The sequence below is a fragment of the Rhinatrema bivittatum genome, chromosome 2, assembly GCF_901001135.1.
Source record: "Rhinatrema bivittatum chromosome 2, aRhiBiv1.1, whole genome shotgun sequence".
Lineage (NCBI taxonomy): Eukaryota > Metazoa > Chordata > Amphibia > Gymnophiona > Rhinatrematidae > Rhinatrema > Rhinatrema bivittatum.
The window spans coordinates 357583696-357600989 of record NC_042616.1 but is presented as its reverse complement, the minus strand read 5'-3'; the positions used below and the strand labels follow the sequence as shown (position 1 = coordinate 357600989).

Genomic DNA, 17294 nt, shown 5'->3' with positions numbered 1-17294 from the left:
AAAGTAGGCCTGCTTAGTAATTTCCATTTGATGAATGACTTGCGCATTATCTAATTTATACAGTTCAGATTGTAACACCATGAGCTTCTGATGAGATCGGGAAGACAGACTCCTCATATGCGCCTGCGACACTACCCGTATCTCCTGTTGTAGCTCCGCTCTCCGCTGCAATTTGAGTTTTTTACAAGCAGCAGCTCTAGATATTAATAGCCCCCGGGCCACAGCCTTAGAGCAGTCCCAGATGACGCTAGGAGCAGAGTCTGGTACCGTATTTAATGTAAAGTATTCTTGCAGGTGCCCCTCAAAGGTTTTAAAGAAAGCTGTGTCCTGCAACAACGATTCATTGAGTTTCCAGAATCTGTCTCCCCGATCCTCACCACCCAAATCCACCTCCAGGCAAACAGGAGCATGGTCAGACCATGAAATTATATCAATGTCAGTCTTCAACACTCTATTCCCCAGCAGCTTATCTATTAAAAAATAATCGATGTGAGAGTAGCTTGCGTGCGGCGTGGAGTAAAATGTATAAGAGCGAGATCTGGGAAACCGACTTCTCCATATATCCACCAAACTCCACGCATGCAATAACTCATGTAGCGCCCGTCTCTCTTTTCCCTGGCCCTGGGCCGAGGGAGTAGAATTATCCAGCTCCCGACGTAAGGTCATATTAAAGTCTCCGCCAATGATCAGTATGCCAGTGGCATGAGACAGTAATACCTGTTTGATCTGGTCAAGAAACTCCCCATAATCATGATTGGGCGCATAGAGTGATAACAACGAATATACCTGAGACCCCAGCTGCATATTCAAAAGGAGGAAACGCCCTCCAGGATCAGCAATATGAGAGATGTATTCAAACACCAACTGAGCTGCGATCAGAATACCAGTACCAACATATTTATGTTTTTTGTCAGCTGCGGCTAAATAAAGGTGTGGATATTCTCTAAAAGCAAGTAAATGCTCGTGTCGGCGTTTCAGGTGCGTCTCTTGGACATACACAATATCCGCCCCCTGTCGCAACATTTCTTTACGCAGAAGAAAACGTTTCCTATATGTATTTAAACCTTTAACATTAATAGAAATGATCTTAATCATTTTGATAGTAAGAAAAAGAAAATGCGCTGCATAAATACACCCACAAATTCCCTAAAGGCGAGGAGACACTGAAGTACCACACCACATAGATCACAAAGTATATCAATATGCATTTCTTAACATGGAACATGGTCAAACCTGAAAATGAGAACACTGCCATGTCTAAACACTGGACCGAGGAGATTCGCTCGCAGGAATCTGCGAATCTTGGTCCCTGGGGGTTATAGAGCAGCGCAGAGAGCCGCGAACCTCCCCCTTCCCCCTCTCCAGGTTATAGAGACAAATGTAACCATATAAATGAATTTCCATCTATAACCATATAACAGTTCGTGCCTGATTACAGGCCAGCTTGCTTAGTAAACCAAACTAAAACATGGGTAAAGTAGATTGAACCCTCAACATAGATCTCGGACATGGACAAGAACTGTCCAGACAAACTCCGATCCGCAGTGGCATCCGTCGCTCTATCCTTCAACCCTGGTCTGCAGATCCAACTCCTGAAACTCCGGAAGCGCTGGGCTGCCGGCGAAGTCTTCCCCGGCCCGCGCCTGGACGCCGCCATCTTGGAATGGAGTTCGCGGGCTTAGGCAGCGTGTCCGACGCAGGAACCACGAACTCCGCCTTTAGGCCTGCTTCTGAAAAATTGAGAGCGGCTTCTGCCAGGGATTTAATTTTGTAGGTGATGCCTTGCCTCTGAAACATCAATGCAAAAGGGAATGCCCATCGATATTTTATGCCCTCTGCACGCAAGGCCACGGTCACATCCCTAAGCTGATATCTTTTCTGCAGAGTGGTGGGAGCCAAATCGTTATACAGCGTTATGTCCAGATTATTCCATTTCCAACTGGGGTGAGTACGTGCCAGATTAATAACTTCCTCTTTCTGCCGGTAGTTGAAAAATTTAATTATAATGTCCCTCGGCTTATGGTCGCGGCGTGGGCCTAACGTCCGATGTGCCCTCTCCAGGACGATCGGTGTAGGTGTCGACTCACCCCCCGAAGCTTCCCCAAGCGATGAGACTAGGTCCGAACATATCTCCGCCGCGGTTTTCAAACAGTCCGTGTACATATCGGATTCGGGAACTCCCCGAATGCGTAAATTAGAACGCCGTGACCGGTTCTCCAGGTCCTCCAGCTTCTCGGCCATAATATCCATTTCCGAAGTGAGGTGTGTTGTAGCTTGACGAAGATTGTCAATATGAGTACTTTGATTATCCGCCCTGAGGTCGAGGTCATCAACCCAGCGTCCCACACCGTTCAGGTCCTCCCTCATTTCCGCCATCCTCTCCAAAATTTCTGCTTTCTGCGCTCGGAGATCGGATCGCAATTCGATAAACCAATTCCGTATTTCGGATCTGGTAGGGATCTCCGGGTGGAGCACACCGGCGGAGGATTCACTGGGAGCATCGCTATGTATTTCCAGCTCCCCCGTGGCCGATAAATCACCACGTGAGGTCGTGGCCTGTTCCTCCTCGTCGGCAATCAAGTCTGCGGGGAGTTTGCTAAACGCAAACTGCTTGAGATCTGAAGTTTTCCGTTTCGTTGTCATCTTAGCAGGTTCCCTACCCAAATTAGCGTGTTAAGGCCTGGCTATCTTGGCAAGAAAGTGCTTAAATAAGCCTTTAGGAGAGGTGCGACAGGGGAGCAGCAAGATCAAGCGGCCATTGCTCAGCGCTGCTCAAGAGCGCCCCCCCGGCCCTAACGATTTTTTGACGATTTAAAATATATCGGACGATATTTTAAATCGTCAAAAAACGATTCACATCCCTAATGTCCATTACCTGCTATTAATCAAGTTGGCTTAGAAAATATACACTGCTATTACTAGCATCAGTAACATGGTAAATACTTAATTTTTGGGTACTTGCCAGGTTCTTATGGCCTGGATGGGCCACTGTTGGAAACAGGTTGCTGGGCTTGATGGACCCTTGGTCTGACCCAGTATGGCATATTCTTATGTCCTCTTCCAGTCCCTCAACTTCTCCCATTCTGTTTATTCCTCTTCTAGTCTGTTTCCTGCACCTCCAGATCACTGACTCTTCCATCCACTTCTGCCTCTGGCTCATCACCCTCTCTGCCCAGCCTTCCACCATTCCTCCTCTGAATCATTGTTCCTATTTTAATACCTCTCTTTCAGTTCATTGTTCTTCCTTCTGCCTGCCCCTCCTTGATATCTGTTGTTCCCCCTTGCATCTTCCCCTCCATTGGGTCATTGTTATCACTTCTTCCAGCCCTCCTCGAGCCCATCACTTCCCTTTCTGCCATTCCTCCTTCAGTCCATCAGTCCCAGTTCTCTGGTCCATTTTCCTACTCAGCTCTTCCCCTGATATAGATGCATACTCTGTCTCTACTACAGTATCCAACTCCTCCTCTGCAGCCCAAGTCCTGCTGCTCCAGATCTCTATCTGCTCTCCTCCCCCTCCCCTCCCCTCCTATTTCCTCTTTCCCTTTCTTCCTCTCTGCTGCTCTCTTTCCTTTTTCTTGTCATTCCCTCTGTTATACTCCCTCTCCTCTTTTTTCTATTTCCTCCCTTGTACGATATTCCCTCACCTTGGTGTAATATTGCCTTGGATATGTATAATGCTTAATGATATTTGGTTTGGTTGATTTGTGGATTATTTGGTTATATCAAAATATTGTGTTAATTTTGTTGTACATCGCTACAATCAGTTTTCAGTAATGATAATCAATACATTTTAAAATTAAATTACATATTTATTTATTTATTTTGAATTCTTGTATACCGACATTCCTGTAAAGTATACAGATCATACCAGTTTACAGTGTAACAGAACTGTCGCGGGGGGCGATTACAAGGAACATAAAACATTAGAATATCAGAACACATTGAACGTAGCACATCAGAACATTAGGACATTTTGGAACAGCTGAAAACATTATAACCTGAATGTGAGAAAAACTATAAGACGTCCATGCCGTAAAATAGTGTATAAGACATTAGAATTGATGATTGGATTCAGGAGAGTGAAGGGGGGGGGGGGGGCAGAGAAGGGAAGAGAAAGTAGAGGGAGGGATAAGTCAGGCGGCAAGGATCAAAAGGTGGGAATGAGCGGGTGGCAGTAGTAGAGGAAAAAGGCACCCTGATGAGGGCAAGTGGGCTGTGTCAAGAATGAGGTGTGATCTTTCCTCTATCACCCTTTCCTGCTTTCTTTTGTGCTCCTTCCCTTACTATCCTCTTCCCCAAGCTCCTTCTCTGTTGCACTCTCTCGCCTCTTCTCTCACCTTGCTCTTTCCTCCTATTTGCTGCTTTCCCTCCCCTCTTTCTTCTGCTCACCCTTTAATTTCTTCCCTTTCATTCACTCTTAGTTATCTTCCCTCTTTTCATCTGTGTGCTAGCAGCAGTAACTTTAGTACAGATCTGCTGTCTTCTGCCTCCTAAATCTGACCACTTCTCTGCAGTAGAGGGAAGCCAACCAGCTGCAGGAGGAAGCAAGTCATAAACAGCTCTGCCTGCTGATCCGTATCAGAGAGGCATTATTGCATTGCATCCCCAAAAAGTTGCCACTTTGTGCCAATAAACTTTGCAAATATTTTCCCTGAGGAGAAGCTTTTCCATATTTGTGAATCAGTTTCGTATGGTACCGTAAACATATGGTTGGTTTGGAACTTAGGGGCAGGGCTATCTAAAGGGACAGAAGTAAACCCCTTTGTGGCCATGTCATCAGAGAGGGACATAGCACCCATCACCACCAGGCTGACCACAACATTGAAGGGAGGGGTCCCCCTCCACCACAACCAGCCTCACGCAGCATGCTGTTTAGCCTGGCAATGGACCTGCTAGGAAGAGAATCTGATATGATTTCTTTTTTTCTTTTCCATTATTTGTTTATTGATTTTCAAAAATTATAACAGCAATTTAAATATAAATTGAAATTACACAAAAAAAAAAAAGAAACAAAGCTGACATAAAGAAAAAGATACCATAATACACCTCATCCACCAACTAATCATAATCAGCTTTAAACCTTACATTATATAATAGGGATGTGAATCGTTTTAGGACGATTAAAATTATCGTCCGATAATTTTAATATCGTCTTAAACCGTTATGGAACACAATACAATACAGATTCTAACGATTTATCGTTATAAATCGTTAGAATCGTGAGCCGGCACACTAAAACCCCCTAAAACCCACCCCCGACCCTTTAAATTAAATCCCCCACCCTCCCGAACCCCCCCCCCAAATAACTTAAATAACCTGCGGGTCCAGCGGCGGTCCGGAACGGCAGCGGTCCGGAACGGGCTCCTGCTCCTGAATCTTGTCGTCTTCAGCCGGCGCCATTTTCCAAAATGGCGCCGAAAAATGGCGGCGCCATAGACGAAAAAGATTGGACGGCAGGAGGTCCTTCCGGACCCCCGCTGGACTTTTGGCAAGTCTCGTGGGGGTCAGGAGGCCCCCCACAAGCTGGCCAAAAGTTCCTGGAGGTCCAGCGGGGGTCAGGGAGCGATTTCCCGCCGCGAATCGTTTTCGTACGGAAAATGGCGCCGGCAGGAGATCGACTGCAGGAGGTCGTTCAGCGAGGGTTCCGGCGCCTCGCTGAACGACCTCTGCAGTCGATCTCCTGCCGGCGCCATTTTCCGTACGAAAACGATTCGCGGCGGGGAAATCGCTCCCTGACCCCCGCTGGACTTCCAGGAACTTTGGCCAGCTTGTGGGGGGCCTCCTGACCCCCACGAGACTTGCCAAAAGTCCAGCGGGGGTCCGGAAGGACCTCCTGCCGTCCAATCTTTTTCGTCTATGGCCGCCGCCATTTTTCGGCGCCATTTTGGAAAATGGCGCCGGCTGAAGACGACAAGATTGAGGAGCAGGAGCCCGTTCCGGACCGCCGCTGGACCCGCAGGTTATTTAAGTTATTTGGGGGGGGTTTCGGGAGGGTGGAGGATTTAATTTAAAGGGTCGGGGGTGGGTTTTAGGGGGTTTTAGTGTGCCGGTTTTTCGATTTTTTGATTTTTCGATTTTTAACGATGTTTCCGGCGAGGGATGGGGTTTCGGGAGGGTGGGGGATTTAATTTAAAGGGTCGGGGGTGGGTTTTAGGGGGTTTTAATGTGCCGGTTTTTCGATTTTTCGATTTTTAACGATTTTTAACGATTTTTCACGATATTTTACCCCCCCAAACGGCAACAATACGATTCCCTCCCCCTCCCAGCCGAAATCGATCGTTAAGACGATCGAGGACACGATTCACATCCCTATTATATAATCAATAGTAATATAGTACTAACACCATAAGACTAGAGAGAGGCTTTAAGTTAACTTAGGGAGTCACAATCCAAGTAAAAACTCAAAGAAAAAGCTTAACATAGAATTTCCTGCACTATATATATACTTTCTTAGTTAGGTAATGGGGATGAAGTGACTATTTTCCTTTGCTCAATGAAACTTTTCAAATGTTCGGACATGAGAAATACAAAAGTTTCCTGATTCTTTTTTAGCAAACATTTACACGGAAACCTCAGTGTAAATGAATAGCCCAAAGATATAACCTCTTGGCAGAGAGCCAAAAACTCTTTTCTCCGCAGCTGAGTTGTTTAAAGCAAGATCTGGGAAAATCTTAACAGGTTTGTCATAGAATAAAATGGGATACTTTGAAAAATATTTCTTCATAACCTTATTCAGGTTAGAGTAACTTATAAAGGAAACTATTAAGGTGCCCCAATCTATCACTTGATTAGAATTTTCTAGAAATTCTGTGAGATTTCCCTGGAAAGGTAATTCAGGTGTATTTAAATTTGAAATTCTTTTTGGCAGGAAATAACAAACATTAACATTAGGCAAATAATTTTCTTCAAAACCTAATACTTCTTTAAGAAACTTGAGGAAAGTTCCCGAGGGTACTTCCCCCACAACTCTAGGAAAATTTAGGAGACATAAATTCAAGCGCTTAGAGTTATTCTCAAAGTTCTCTATACGTCTTGCTAGAAGAGCTCTGTCTTTTACCACCGCTGGGATGAAATTCCATATTCCTTCTTCTCTGTCTCTTCAAGCACCTTAATCCTCTCCTCTGATTTTTTAATGGACTTTTGTATTAGCAGAATATCTGTTGGCTTTTCCCACTATTGCTATCCATTTTTTGCTCAAGTCTCTTTAATATTTGTAGACATTTCAGCCATTAGGTCCCACATTAACTCTAACGTGACCACGGCAGGTCGAGTTAGAATGTCCAAGGACTCACCACCAGCAGCCTGGTCTATTCCTCCGGTCACGATATCGCTCAGGGCCAGCTCACTATCCCCTTCTTCTGGCTTCTGACTCGACATCTCTGTGGCTTGATCTCCCACTCCGGCTGCTCGGGTCAGCATTGATGACCCGGAAGGAGTAACCTCTTCTGTAGCGTTTCCCGGGCATTGCTCTCCCGTCCTCTGCCAGTGGTGGTCTAAGATTTGGGCTCAGCGAAGCCTCCTCAGTAAAATCGGGCTGTCCTCCCAAAACGCCCGATTGATCTGGATCCTTGGTTCCCGGGTTTAGTGCAGGTGAGGACATAAATCGCGTAATCTCCTGCTGTATTGGTGATTGTAAGGGTAGAGAGGGAAAAACTCTCACCTTCCCCTTACGCTTTGGCGGCATTATCTTAAAAGAGAAACTCAAGTCCAGGACAAGCAAGGAGTACTAGCGACTACAGCCTCCGTCTATGCCGCCATCTTGCCTCCCTCCTGCACCCGAATCTGATATGATTTCTATGCAGGCTTTTGCTGTTCATTAGGAACTGTAGTACTCTACTATTGAGAAACAAAAGAATAGTTCACTAATATTGCTGTTAGCACAGAGGCCTCTATAATTATTTAGGTTAGTGGTGGTTTGTCTACTGATGTATTTAACACTCCTGGCCATATCTCAGGTATATGACCAGAATGAAGAATCAGGTTAAATAATTTTACTAGTAATCCTGAACTTGTACGTTGATATATTTGAGTATCTCTTTTATCCCCTGCTGATGCCTTCTGCTGCAGGTCATTTGGAATCTGCCTCTATTTGTGTATCCCACTCCCAACTCATCCCTGTCATTGTAACAACATTCCGCAATTAGAGGCCACAAACCATGGCTCCCTCCAGAACTCAGGTAATGTAGACCCAAAATCTGGCCATTAAGTGAAATTCTCTGCAGTTTCCTTAATCCCAGCCATCCTGGAGAGCAGAAACCTAATCCAGGAATCAAACCCATGCTATCTTTTTTGCACACGTTTAGTACGCTAATGTGCCACATGCTTTCCTGGGATAAAGTATCAGGAGGTGTATGGTAATCTTTAACTCTCCAGCAGGTTTAGTTTTTCTTGCATATGTTTTAAATCTTGTATAAGACCTTCAGGTCTGATCTCTTTATAGAGGTGCTGGAAGTAACCATTCCAGATCTTTCTTTTACTGATTGCTAAAACTGGCTTGGTTTTGGGTTTGGATTTTAAATATTTTCTACCTGATACAGAAGGAATTATCAACTCTGGCCTCTTTAATTTCAGACAGCTTTTCTTGTGCATGTTTCTTTTTCTGTTTAAGGGTTGCGTTATAATCCTTGCAGAATGTGTTTGTCAGTGTTGTGTAAATCTTCTTCAAGAGAATCTCTGTAGTTCAGGTTAAAAAATGTCCTCATCTTTTATGTTAGGTTTTTATATTCGCTATCAAACCAGACTACTTTAGATATGTTTTGTTTGGTCAGGTTTCTTAATCTTTATTTGTCATTAATGATTCACTTAGGCCTCTGAGAAAAACAGCCAGAGAAGCTCAAGAGAAAGCCTTCTCACTCACGTGGCTGCCCCCTTCCTCCAGAGAATGTGCTTCTTGACTTGTGTGAGAGCAGGTAAATTGGAGGTAATACATTGCCTAGCTAGTGGAAGGAGGGAGAGAGTTGTAAAGGAGAGGGATTTCTCTATTGTTCTTTTTGCATTTGTCTGCATTTTTGTTATTAACTTAGAAGTAATCTTTTTAATTTAGACTGTGTGGGTTTTGGAAATGCTACATGGTACAAAAGAGGCACATCTTTTTTTTTTTTTTTTTTTAATTTAAGTGAAGTAGGTCATGCATTTGTCCATTTCTGTTTGCAAAATATTCACAACTGAACAGATATGATCTCTCTTGTGGATTGGAAAGTGATATTCCAGGAACAGAAAGAAGAAAGTTTGACTTTTGTACTCACATATTGTGGATTCCATGCCCCATAGAATAGTTCTTGGTTGACTTTAACCACAAAGTAAAAGAGAAATATCGCTAACATTATAAGTGGGCTGATGACTCTCCATGTAGCTTGCCAGAAAATATTTGGTTTGTGGCCAATCATGAATTTGATGTCATCATTGAATCTAGGATAAAGGTAGATAATTAGTAAAATATTCTGTTCTAGAATAAACATATTACTTTATTTTCAAAAATAACTATAAAATACTATGGAAGTTAACTGTAAAACCAATTAAAAAAATAATACTCCACTCCTCTTAGAACTCATATGAAAATGACATGCAGGGGTCCATATTCAGTAAGGCGTTTAGTGGACAAGTTATCTGGCTAACTTAGGCCTGGATTCACCATTCTTTGCAGAATGATGAATCCTGCAAAAACAGGGGTTAGGGAGCGAGGGGGGGAGCTACTGGCCTGCAAAAGCCCGTAGCCTTCGTACCACGGCGGTGCGATTTCGGTGGCCGTGGTGCGCCGGCTGCCGGCTTTCGCAGCGAATAGCACCACCATGAAAGGTGGTGCAATTTGGCGTGCTACTGCCAACGATAATGTTAGTAACATTATCGCTGGCAGCGAAAACACCGCAGACTCCACCCCTTTCTGCCCTGACTCCTCCCCTCCCCTAATTTGCATGATATCACATGCAAAAAGGCCCTTCCGTATCGCGTGCAATAAGCATTTGATAAATGACCCCCTTAGCTAGATATACTTAGACCTGGATTCACCATTCTAACGCAGAATTCTAATGCAGAATGGTGAATCCAGCGAAAAGAGGGGGAGGGGGGGGAGAAGTAGGGGGCAGACCTGCGAAAGCCGGCAGCCATCGCACCACTGCGGTGTTATCGCTGCCAGCTTTCGCACGCAATAGCACCACCATGAAAGGTGGCGCTATTGGGCGCACTACTGGCGACGATAACATAGCTTACCTTATCGCCGCCAGTGAAGCCATCGTGGAGTCCGCCCCGACTCTGCCCTGACTCCTCCCCTAGCAAGCTATTGCACATGAAAAGGGACTTTTCGTGTGCAATAAGCGTTAGAAAATGACCTCCTTAGCCGGCTAACTTAGCTGGATATACCCCTGAACACCCCTTTTTTAATCTGGCTAAATTATAGCTGGATAACTACTTATCCAGTTATAATTTAGCTGGATAAGTGACTGAATATGCCACATTTTCAATTTATATGGATAACTTTTGAGTTATCTATCTAAGGGCCTCATTTTCTAAAGTATCGCAGGCCTGCGATACTTTAGGTAATGAGGGGCGGGGGGCCGAAAAGGGGGGTGGTCCTGCGCTAGCCGGCAGCGATCGCACCGCCGCGGTGCAATCGCTGCCGGTTTCGCACTCAATAGCGCCACCACAGAAGGTGTAGCTATTAGGCGTGAAATAGGACGCGAAAAGGCCCTTACCTTTTCGTTGTCCGCGGCAGAGTCGGCCCCGGTGACGCCCCGACTCCTCCTCTTCCGGGGCCGACTCCGCCCCCATCTTGGAATCGCACTCGATAAAGGACTTTTCGCGTGCAAAACGTCCCTTATTGCGTGCGATACGTCTGGAAAATGACCCCCTAAATGGCTTTTGAATATGAACCTCATGGTTTTCCTTAGTAAACATTCTTGGTCGCTTTAGTCTCTTCAGATAGTTTCCTTGTGCTGCCAATTTTTGCTTACAGTCTTACTGACAGTTAACCATAGTTTTATGAGTCACAATCTGCCCATTTTGGTTAAATGTTTAGTTACCAAATCTTTAATCATTTCCTATAAAAATAAGATTCACTTAATCAAATCAATTTCTGCGTGCCCTTAATGCATAAATGTTTTTTTTTACCACATGTTCCCTAAGAAGGTAATTTTCAAAGCCACTACAGTGGGTAAAGCAGTGCATTGCTCATGAAAATGGGCTTTTACACACTGGGCCTGTGTACTTGTACTGTTTACTCACAGTTTGAAGAGAACTTGTTGTGGGTAAGGTTGGGGTGAGGCTTGGAATTGTACAAATAGTTTTACATTTTGAAAAGTATGAACATGTTTTTCCCTGAAAGCCATCTGTTTACAAATTAGCAGGTATAATTCTGAGCAGGTAGTTTTTCTGGGATAATTTGGAAAGGGAAAGTATGTGCGTATTTTCGCTCAGAATGCTGGTGTTGCAGGCAACCACAGTCTTTACACCAAAGTGAGCAGTTACAAAAATGTCCCCCTAACTGTTCCTCAAAATAGCATTTGAAAGTTGACCTCCTAATTTGTGCTGCCATTTACATTCTGAATAAAAGAACAATATTTGGAAGACTAAAAACAGATTTGTGTGATTACAATCCATTTCACTTGGATTCAGCCTTCAGTAAGAGCAGTTAGATGAATATACTGTTTGGCTTCTAAGCTTGCTGGTAATGATTATGGCAAGGTTGCCTCTTCATCTCATACCTGTCTACTCCATAAATGTATACAACAGAAAACATCTCACAAAAAGCGATTATGAGTAAGGGAATGGATCCAGCAAAATTGTCAAACAGTGCCAGCCAGTAGTTTCCGGAATTCTGCACAAAAATTAATGCAATCAAGAAAGATCCTCCACATATTAAGCCTAGAAGTAAACAAAAAAGTCAAATGTATTATCTCAAGCACCAGCAATGAAAAAAAAAGACTTTTATATTCCAAGATTGCACATTCAGGTCTAGCAAGTGTGTGGGATTTGTGAATTGAGATGTTGATAGTTCTATAAATATGGAAGTGTGATAATACCTGTGATGAGCTCCTTAGGCCATGATTTGGGCATAATTTTAAGATCTTGCAATGGTACAAGAACACCTTCCATGTTGCCGAACATAGATGACAAGCCCAAGCAGAACAACATGATGAAGAAAAGGACAGACCAGAGTGGTGCAATAGGCATTTTTGTTATAGCTTCTGTGAAGACAATGAATGCCAAGCCTGTTCCCTCTACACCCTGCAGAGTAAATTATACATAGGAACATTGTTAGTAGTTTACAATGCTGCCTTGGCAACCTGCGGACTAGGATTGAGGTTAAAGTGAAGTTCATCAGTGTGATTGCTGTTATATTTAGATTCAAGTTTGCTTAATTACCAAAAATACGGTTTTAGAAAATATGAACTTTTGCAAAATGTATAAACAGTAGTTTTAAGTGTGCATTATTTCCTGAGAAACTATTTTTCATGATTCACCAGTAGTTTCTTTGACAAATATTCCACAAACACTTCAACAACTTTTCTCTAGTTGGGAAAATAGTCAAATAGAAACCTGAGATTCTGTATCTGCACAGTTTAATGGTGACAATAACTGACAAGAATACTGTAAATTTGCATTAGGGGTATGCACAGAAAAAATGTTCAGTTCAGTTTATTTATATCTTACATTTATGAAATGCCAGACTCCAAGGACTTCAGGCAATTGATGTATTTAGAGGGGACATATAAAAACAATAAAAGGCATACATACAACCACCCACAAAATCACAAACCAATTACAACATTCTTTATTAATCATCAATTAAAAATAAAGGAATAAAATAAAATGGAAGAATTTTAAAACAAAATCATACAGAACCCAATTTTCAAAACTGTGGAACATCATTTGCATGTGTAATTGGGTGCATAGAGGTTTATCCTAGTATTATATAAATTCTGTAGTGGGAGCCACACAGTTTACAATATTCTGTATATTTCTGCCATGTAAGTATGTGCCTATGTTTCAGTATATGTGCAAATCTGTAATGTAGGAACATACATACTTTCTCTTCCTATGTTCTAAAAATATATGTGATCCATATTCAGCCGCTGAGTTGCTAGTTAAGTTAGCCAGATACACCTATCCGGCTAACTTAACCGGGATATTCAGTAGTGCAGCAGTGCCGCTGAATATACCCAGCTATCCTAAAAGCTGGATAGGTATATCCCAGCAACAGGAAGACACCCCCCCCCCCCCACTACAGGAGAACAGGCCCTGCAGGGCCATCAGCATTTCCTCTGCAGCTGGCAACTAAAGAAGAAGCCCTGAGGGCTGCAGGTATTTCCTTGCAACTGGAAGCTGAAGATGAGTGAGAAGTCTAGAGTATGTGTGTGTTTGTGTAAGTGCTTGCGAGGGTGCCTGTGTATGGGAGAGACTGTATGTGAGACAGTGCTTCTGTGTGAGAGAGAGTAACTGCCTCTGTGTGTGAAAAATTGACTGCCTGTGTGTGTATGTGTGTGAGAGAGATAGACTACCTGTGAGTGTGTGTGTGTGTGTGTGTGTGTGTGAGAGAGAGAGAAAGTTTAAAGTTTGTGAACTCTTCTCCAATCTTTGATAATATGTGTAACTAGAAATCTAAATTTCCCAGGTATGGAGAGCAAAGGATTTTTTAAAATCCTTATTAGTTTGATTGATTAGTTTGATTGATCCCCTGATATAAGGAAGTCCCTGAGAGTGCTTCCTTTCCTTGGCAATCGGGTCAACTTGTTTGCGAGATTGCCTCTGCGTTTGTTCCTGCGCTTGTCTTGTTCCAAGTCTCCTTCCAGGATCCTTCTGTTCCAGTTCTGTTCCTGCCTTGTTCCTGCATCCTAGTTCCTGCTCGTCTTGTTCCTGTGTTCGTCTGTATGTCTCCCCAGGTAGTACCTCTGGACTTTTTAACTGGTACTGACCTCAGCATGTTCCTTGACCTGCCTGCCTGCCACCTGCCTCAAGACCTCAGCTTGTTCCTTGACCTGCCTGCCTGCCTGCCGCCTGCCTCAAGACCTCAGCTTATTCCTTGACCTGCCTGCCTGCCTGCCTTGTTGACCATTCCACGGACTGGCCTCTGGACTCTGACCCTTGCTCGCCTGACCTCATCCCTAGATTCTGGCTCTGTTCCTTGCCTTGTCATCGCCTATGCTGTTCTGGTCCTCCTTCCTCCATCTAGCTTCGAACATGACCTCGCTCTCCCTATGTCTGTGGGCACGCTGGACTTCTAATCTCCCAGGAGATCCTGCGAGGCCCACCTATGTCCAAGCAGCCCAGTCCCTACGGGCTCCTCCTGGGAGGATCTCAGGCTTCCAGTGGTGAAGTTCATCCTAGCCTCTGTCTCCTCCAGTGCTCCGCTCCCTGGGGGCAGTTCCCTCCTGATCCCTATCAGGTCCACCCCCGAGCGCAACAGTTCAGTTTATTCATGGCTTTTTGGTGGACCAAGACCAATCCCAGTGTGCTTTATGATAGATCTAATACCATATGGAATCCAAGTTTCTTTTTTGCAATGCCTATAAATATAATATACATTTGTATGCACTGCATGTAAGTGATGTTTTTTTACCTCAGAAGACTGTACTTTGAATGTCCCTTTTCCATATACAATCTCCCTTTTTAGGCTGGGGAAGCAATTTTAAAATGGAAAAAAATGCATAATTTTTAATTGTGTGGGAAGGGCATCTAAAACCCTTGCACTGGCTCTATGAGTGTGCCACACACAGACTCCCATCATTTACCGGTCTTCTACATCCTCAGGGAGCAGTTGCTGGGGAAAGGTGAGACACAAGTGATAAGATTCCTATTAGTGTGGCAGGATAGCTAGCTTCCTGGAAATATTATTACTGAAACTCTATCTGACACTATCTGCCATTTCTCTGGGACAACCTTTCCTAGCATTAGAAATCATTAAAAGGGCCAGACTACAAGGGGGATCCCCCTCCCCTTCCCCTCATCCCTCTTATTGAGTTCATCTGCATCACACCTTGAGCGAGGGAGGAGCAGCATTATTTCATCCTTCGCTTCATGCAGCAGATTACCTTGAGCCACCCTTGATGTTTGGAGATACTTGATGTTTGGAGACTTTTAAAACCCTCTGATACAGATTATACACATCTTTCTAGAGCACATAGAACACTGTCCAGGATAGATTTCATTTTAATCTTGGAGGCTCTGGGAGAAAAGGCTCGCCTTAAGTAGTCCCCTCAGGTGACATCATCGGGTGGCATCCGAGATTGGTTTCCTACGCTGGGCCCTTTAAATGGATGGACGTCGGCCACGTGCACGCCTAGGGGTGGGGCCGAGGCAGCCGAAGACGCAGAGCCCCGACGGGGCGATGTTTTTGCAAATGGCATTTTTATTAGTTTTAAGCTTCAAGAGAGCCAGCCTAGCTGTCAGGGCCATGCCCTCATACTAGGTAGGTATTTATATCTCTACAGGAGGCCCACCTAGTCACTCGAAGTGAGATTTTAGTATCAGTGTAGTGATGGACTCTCTACCTGGGTAGCATCAAGCTAGATTGAGAGAACATTGCATAAATCTCATCTTTGGGTGAGTTTCCTCACTCAGAAGGTCATCAAATCTTCATAAGAGAGCACTATTTTGTTCGTACATCTCACTTTGAATGTCAAAATGGTCCCTAAACCCTACACTAATACCTAAACCTCACCTCGAGTGACTAGGTGGGCCTCCTATAGAGATATAAATACCTACCTAGTATGAGGGCATTATGGCTAGGTACTCTCTCTCTCTCCCTCCCTCCCCCCCCCAGGAGGGCCCTGACAGCTAGGCTGGCTCTCCAGAAGCTTAAAACTTCTAAACATGGTCCCCCCAGCAGTTGTATGTAGGAACTACAACAATTCTGGCACTTCACATAGGTATTAGCACAAATTGCACTAAACTGCCTATTACCATAAAACACACCCCTTTTAATATTTACCTCTATATAAATAAACAGGATTTTAAAGATTATGTCCATGCTTTTAACTTACATCACTTAAGAAAGCTTCCAGATTACATGTCTGAAGGTTAAGTGAATCCACCAAAGCAGAATCTGATGAATTGCAAATGGCCAGTATATCGTTATAGTTCTCCTGGGTTGCATTACCTTCTGCCAAATCGAAGGCATTTGTCAATGCAAGGATATTTCTGGAAAAAAAATTGTTTTTGTAAAGCCGTGGAACTCAATGATTTATGATGACTTTAAATAATTTACTAATTGCATTGTGTTTTACTAATGAAAAAAAGGAATTTTGTTTAATAACACATTTCAATACCTCCTAAAATAAGGTGGAGATCAGTGCAAAAATTGTAGCAGATACAAATCCAGTCCAGACTCTGGGATTTTCCTATTTTTAGAGGGTTTTGACAATTGCAATTTGAAACAACATAAACAATAAATAAGGGAAAATTGAGATTAAATAATGAAGCCCCAATACAGTTTTTTAAAATTGTTTTGTTGTGACTTTGGATCAGAATTGTCAAAATTCTGCCTCTGGCATATTTTGATGTAATGGGCTAGAACCTTTCTTTGCTTCACTTCAATCCTGGGGAAGGGAGAACCAACTATAGCTTTATGGAGATCATCCCACTGGCCTCCAAAGACAATTATTTTCTCTATCACCTTGGGGCAACTATGGTTACAACAGTGGTAGAGCATTAGTAGGGGGAGAAATGAAGAATGTGTATCCCTGTTCCCAGCTCCTTTTGCTGCTCCTCCCTCCCTCTCATGTGCTTCCTGATTAGAGAAGCACCATACGCTGAGAAAAGTGAGGAGGATCATCTGCAGGAACCAAGAGCATGTGCTTTCACTATGTAGTCCCAGTGCTGTCAGTCTGCCTTTGATCTAAATGATAGGCCTGGAAGTGAATGAAGGATGAATAGGAAAGGTAGGTGGAGAAAAGAAGATGTAAAAACAATGAATAGGCAGTGAGGAAGAAAGGCAGAGAGAAATAGAGAGGAATCTGAAAAAAATGGAGAAATGGGGAAGAAAGGAAGACTTTTATTCACATATATGCATGGGGCCAGGCTACTTGCATGGATGCTGCAGGTAACCAAAGCACTCTTGCAGAGCCAGCCTATGACAGTGCAGGTATGCAGGAAGGAAGGGGCTGAGTGGGAGAAGTAGTGACAGCATCCAGTTAACTCAGCCCCTTTGCTGCCAGCCCAGCCAAACCTGCATATGGGTTTTGGGCCTGCATAGCAGCACACTCCCAGGATGGCAGAGGGTTGGGGGGGGGGGGGGGGGGTAGACACTGGACCTACTAGCCCTCATGCTGCTCTGCTGGACTATTTAGCCACTCCAGGGGCCA

The 17294-nt window shown here is 43.9% G+C and overlaps 1 protein-coding gene across 1 annotated transcript in view; it reads right to left on the bottom strand.

Annotated features, from left to right (window-relative positions):
- Window positions 1–17294, bottom strand: part of SLC6A19 (solute carrier family 6 member 19) — a 177006-nt gene that overhangs the window by 23625 nt on the left and 136087 nt on the right. Inside the window, 4 exon segments of the mRNA XM_029589926.1 lie at window positions 9246–9408; window positions 11697–11856; window positions 12015–12219; window positions 15975–16131. Of these exon segments, the coding sequence (XP_029445786.1) occupies window positions 9246–9408; window positions 11697–11856; window positions 12015–12219; window positions 15975–16131 (685 nt within the window).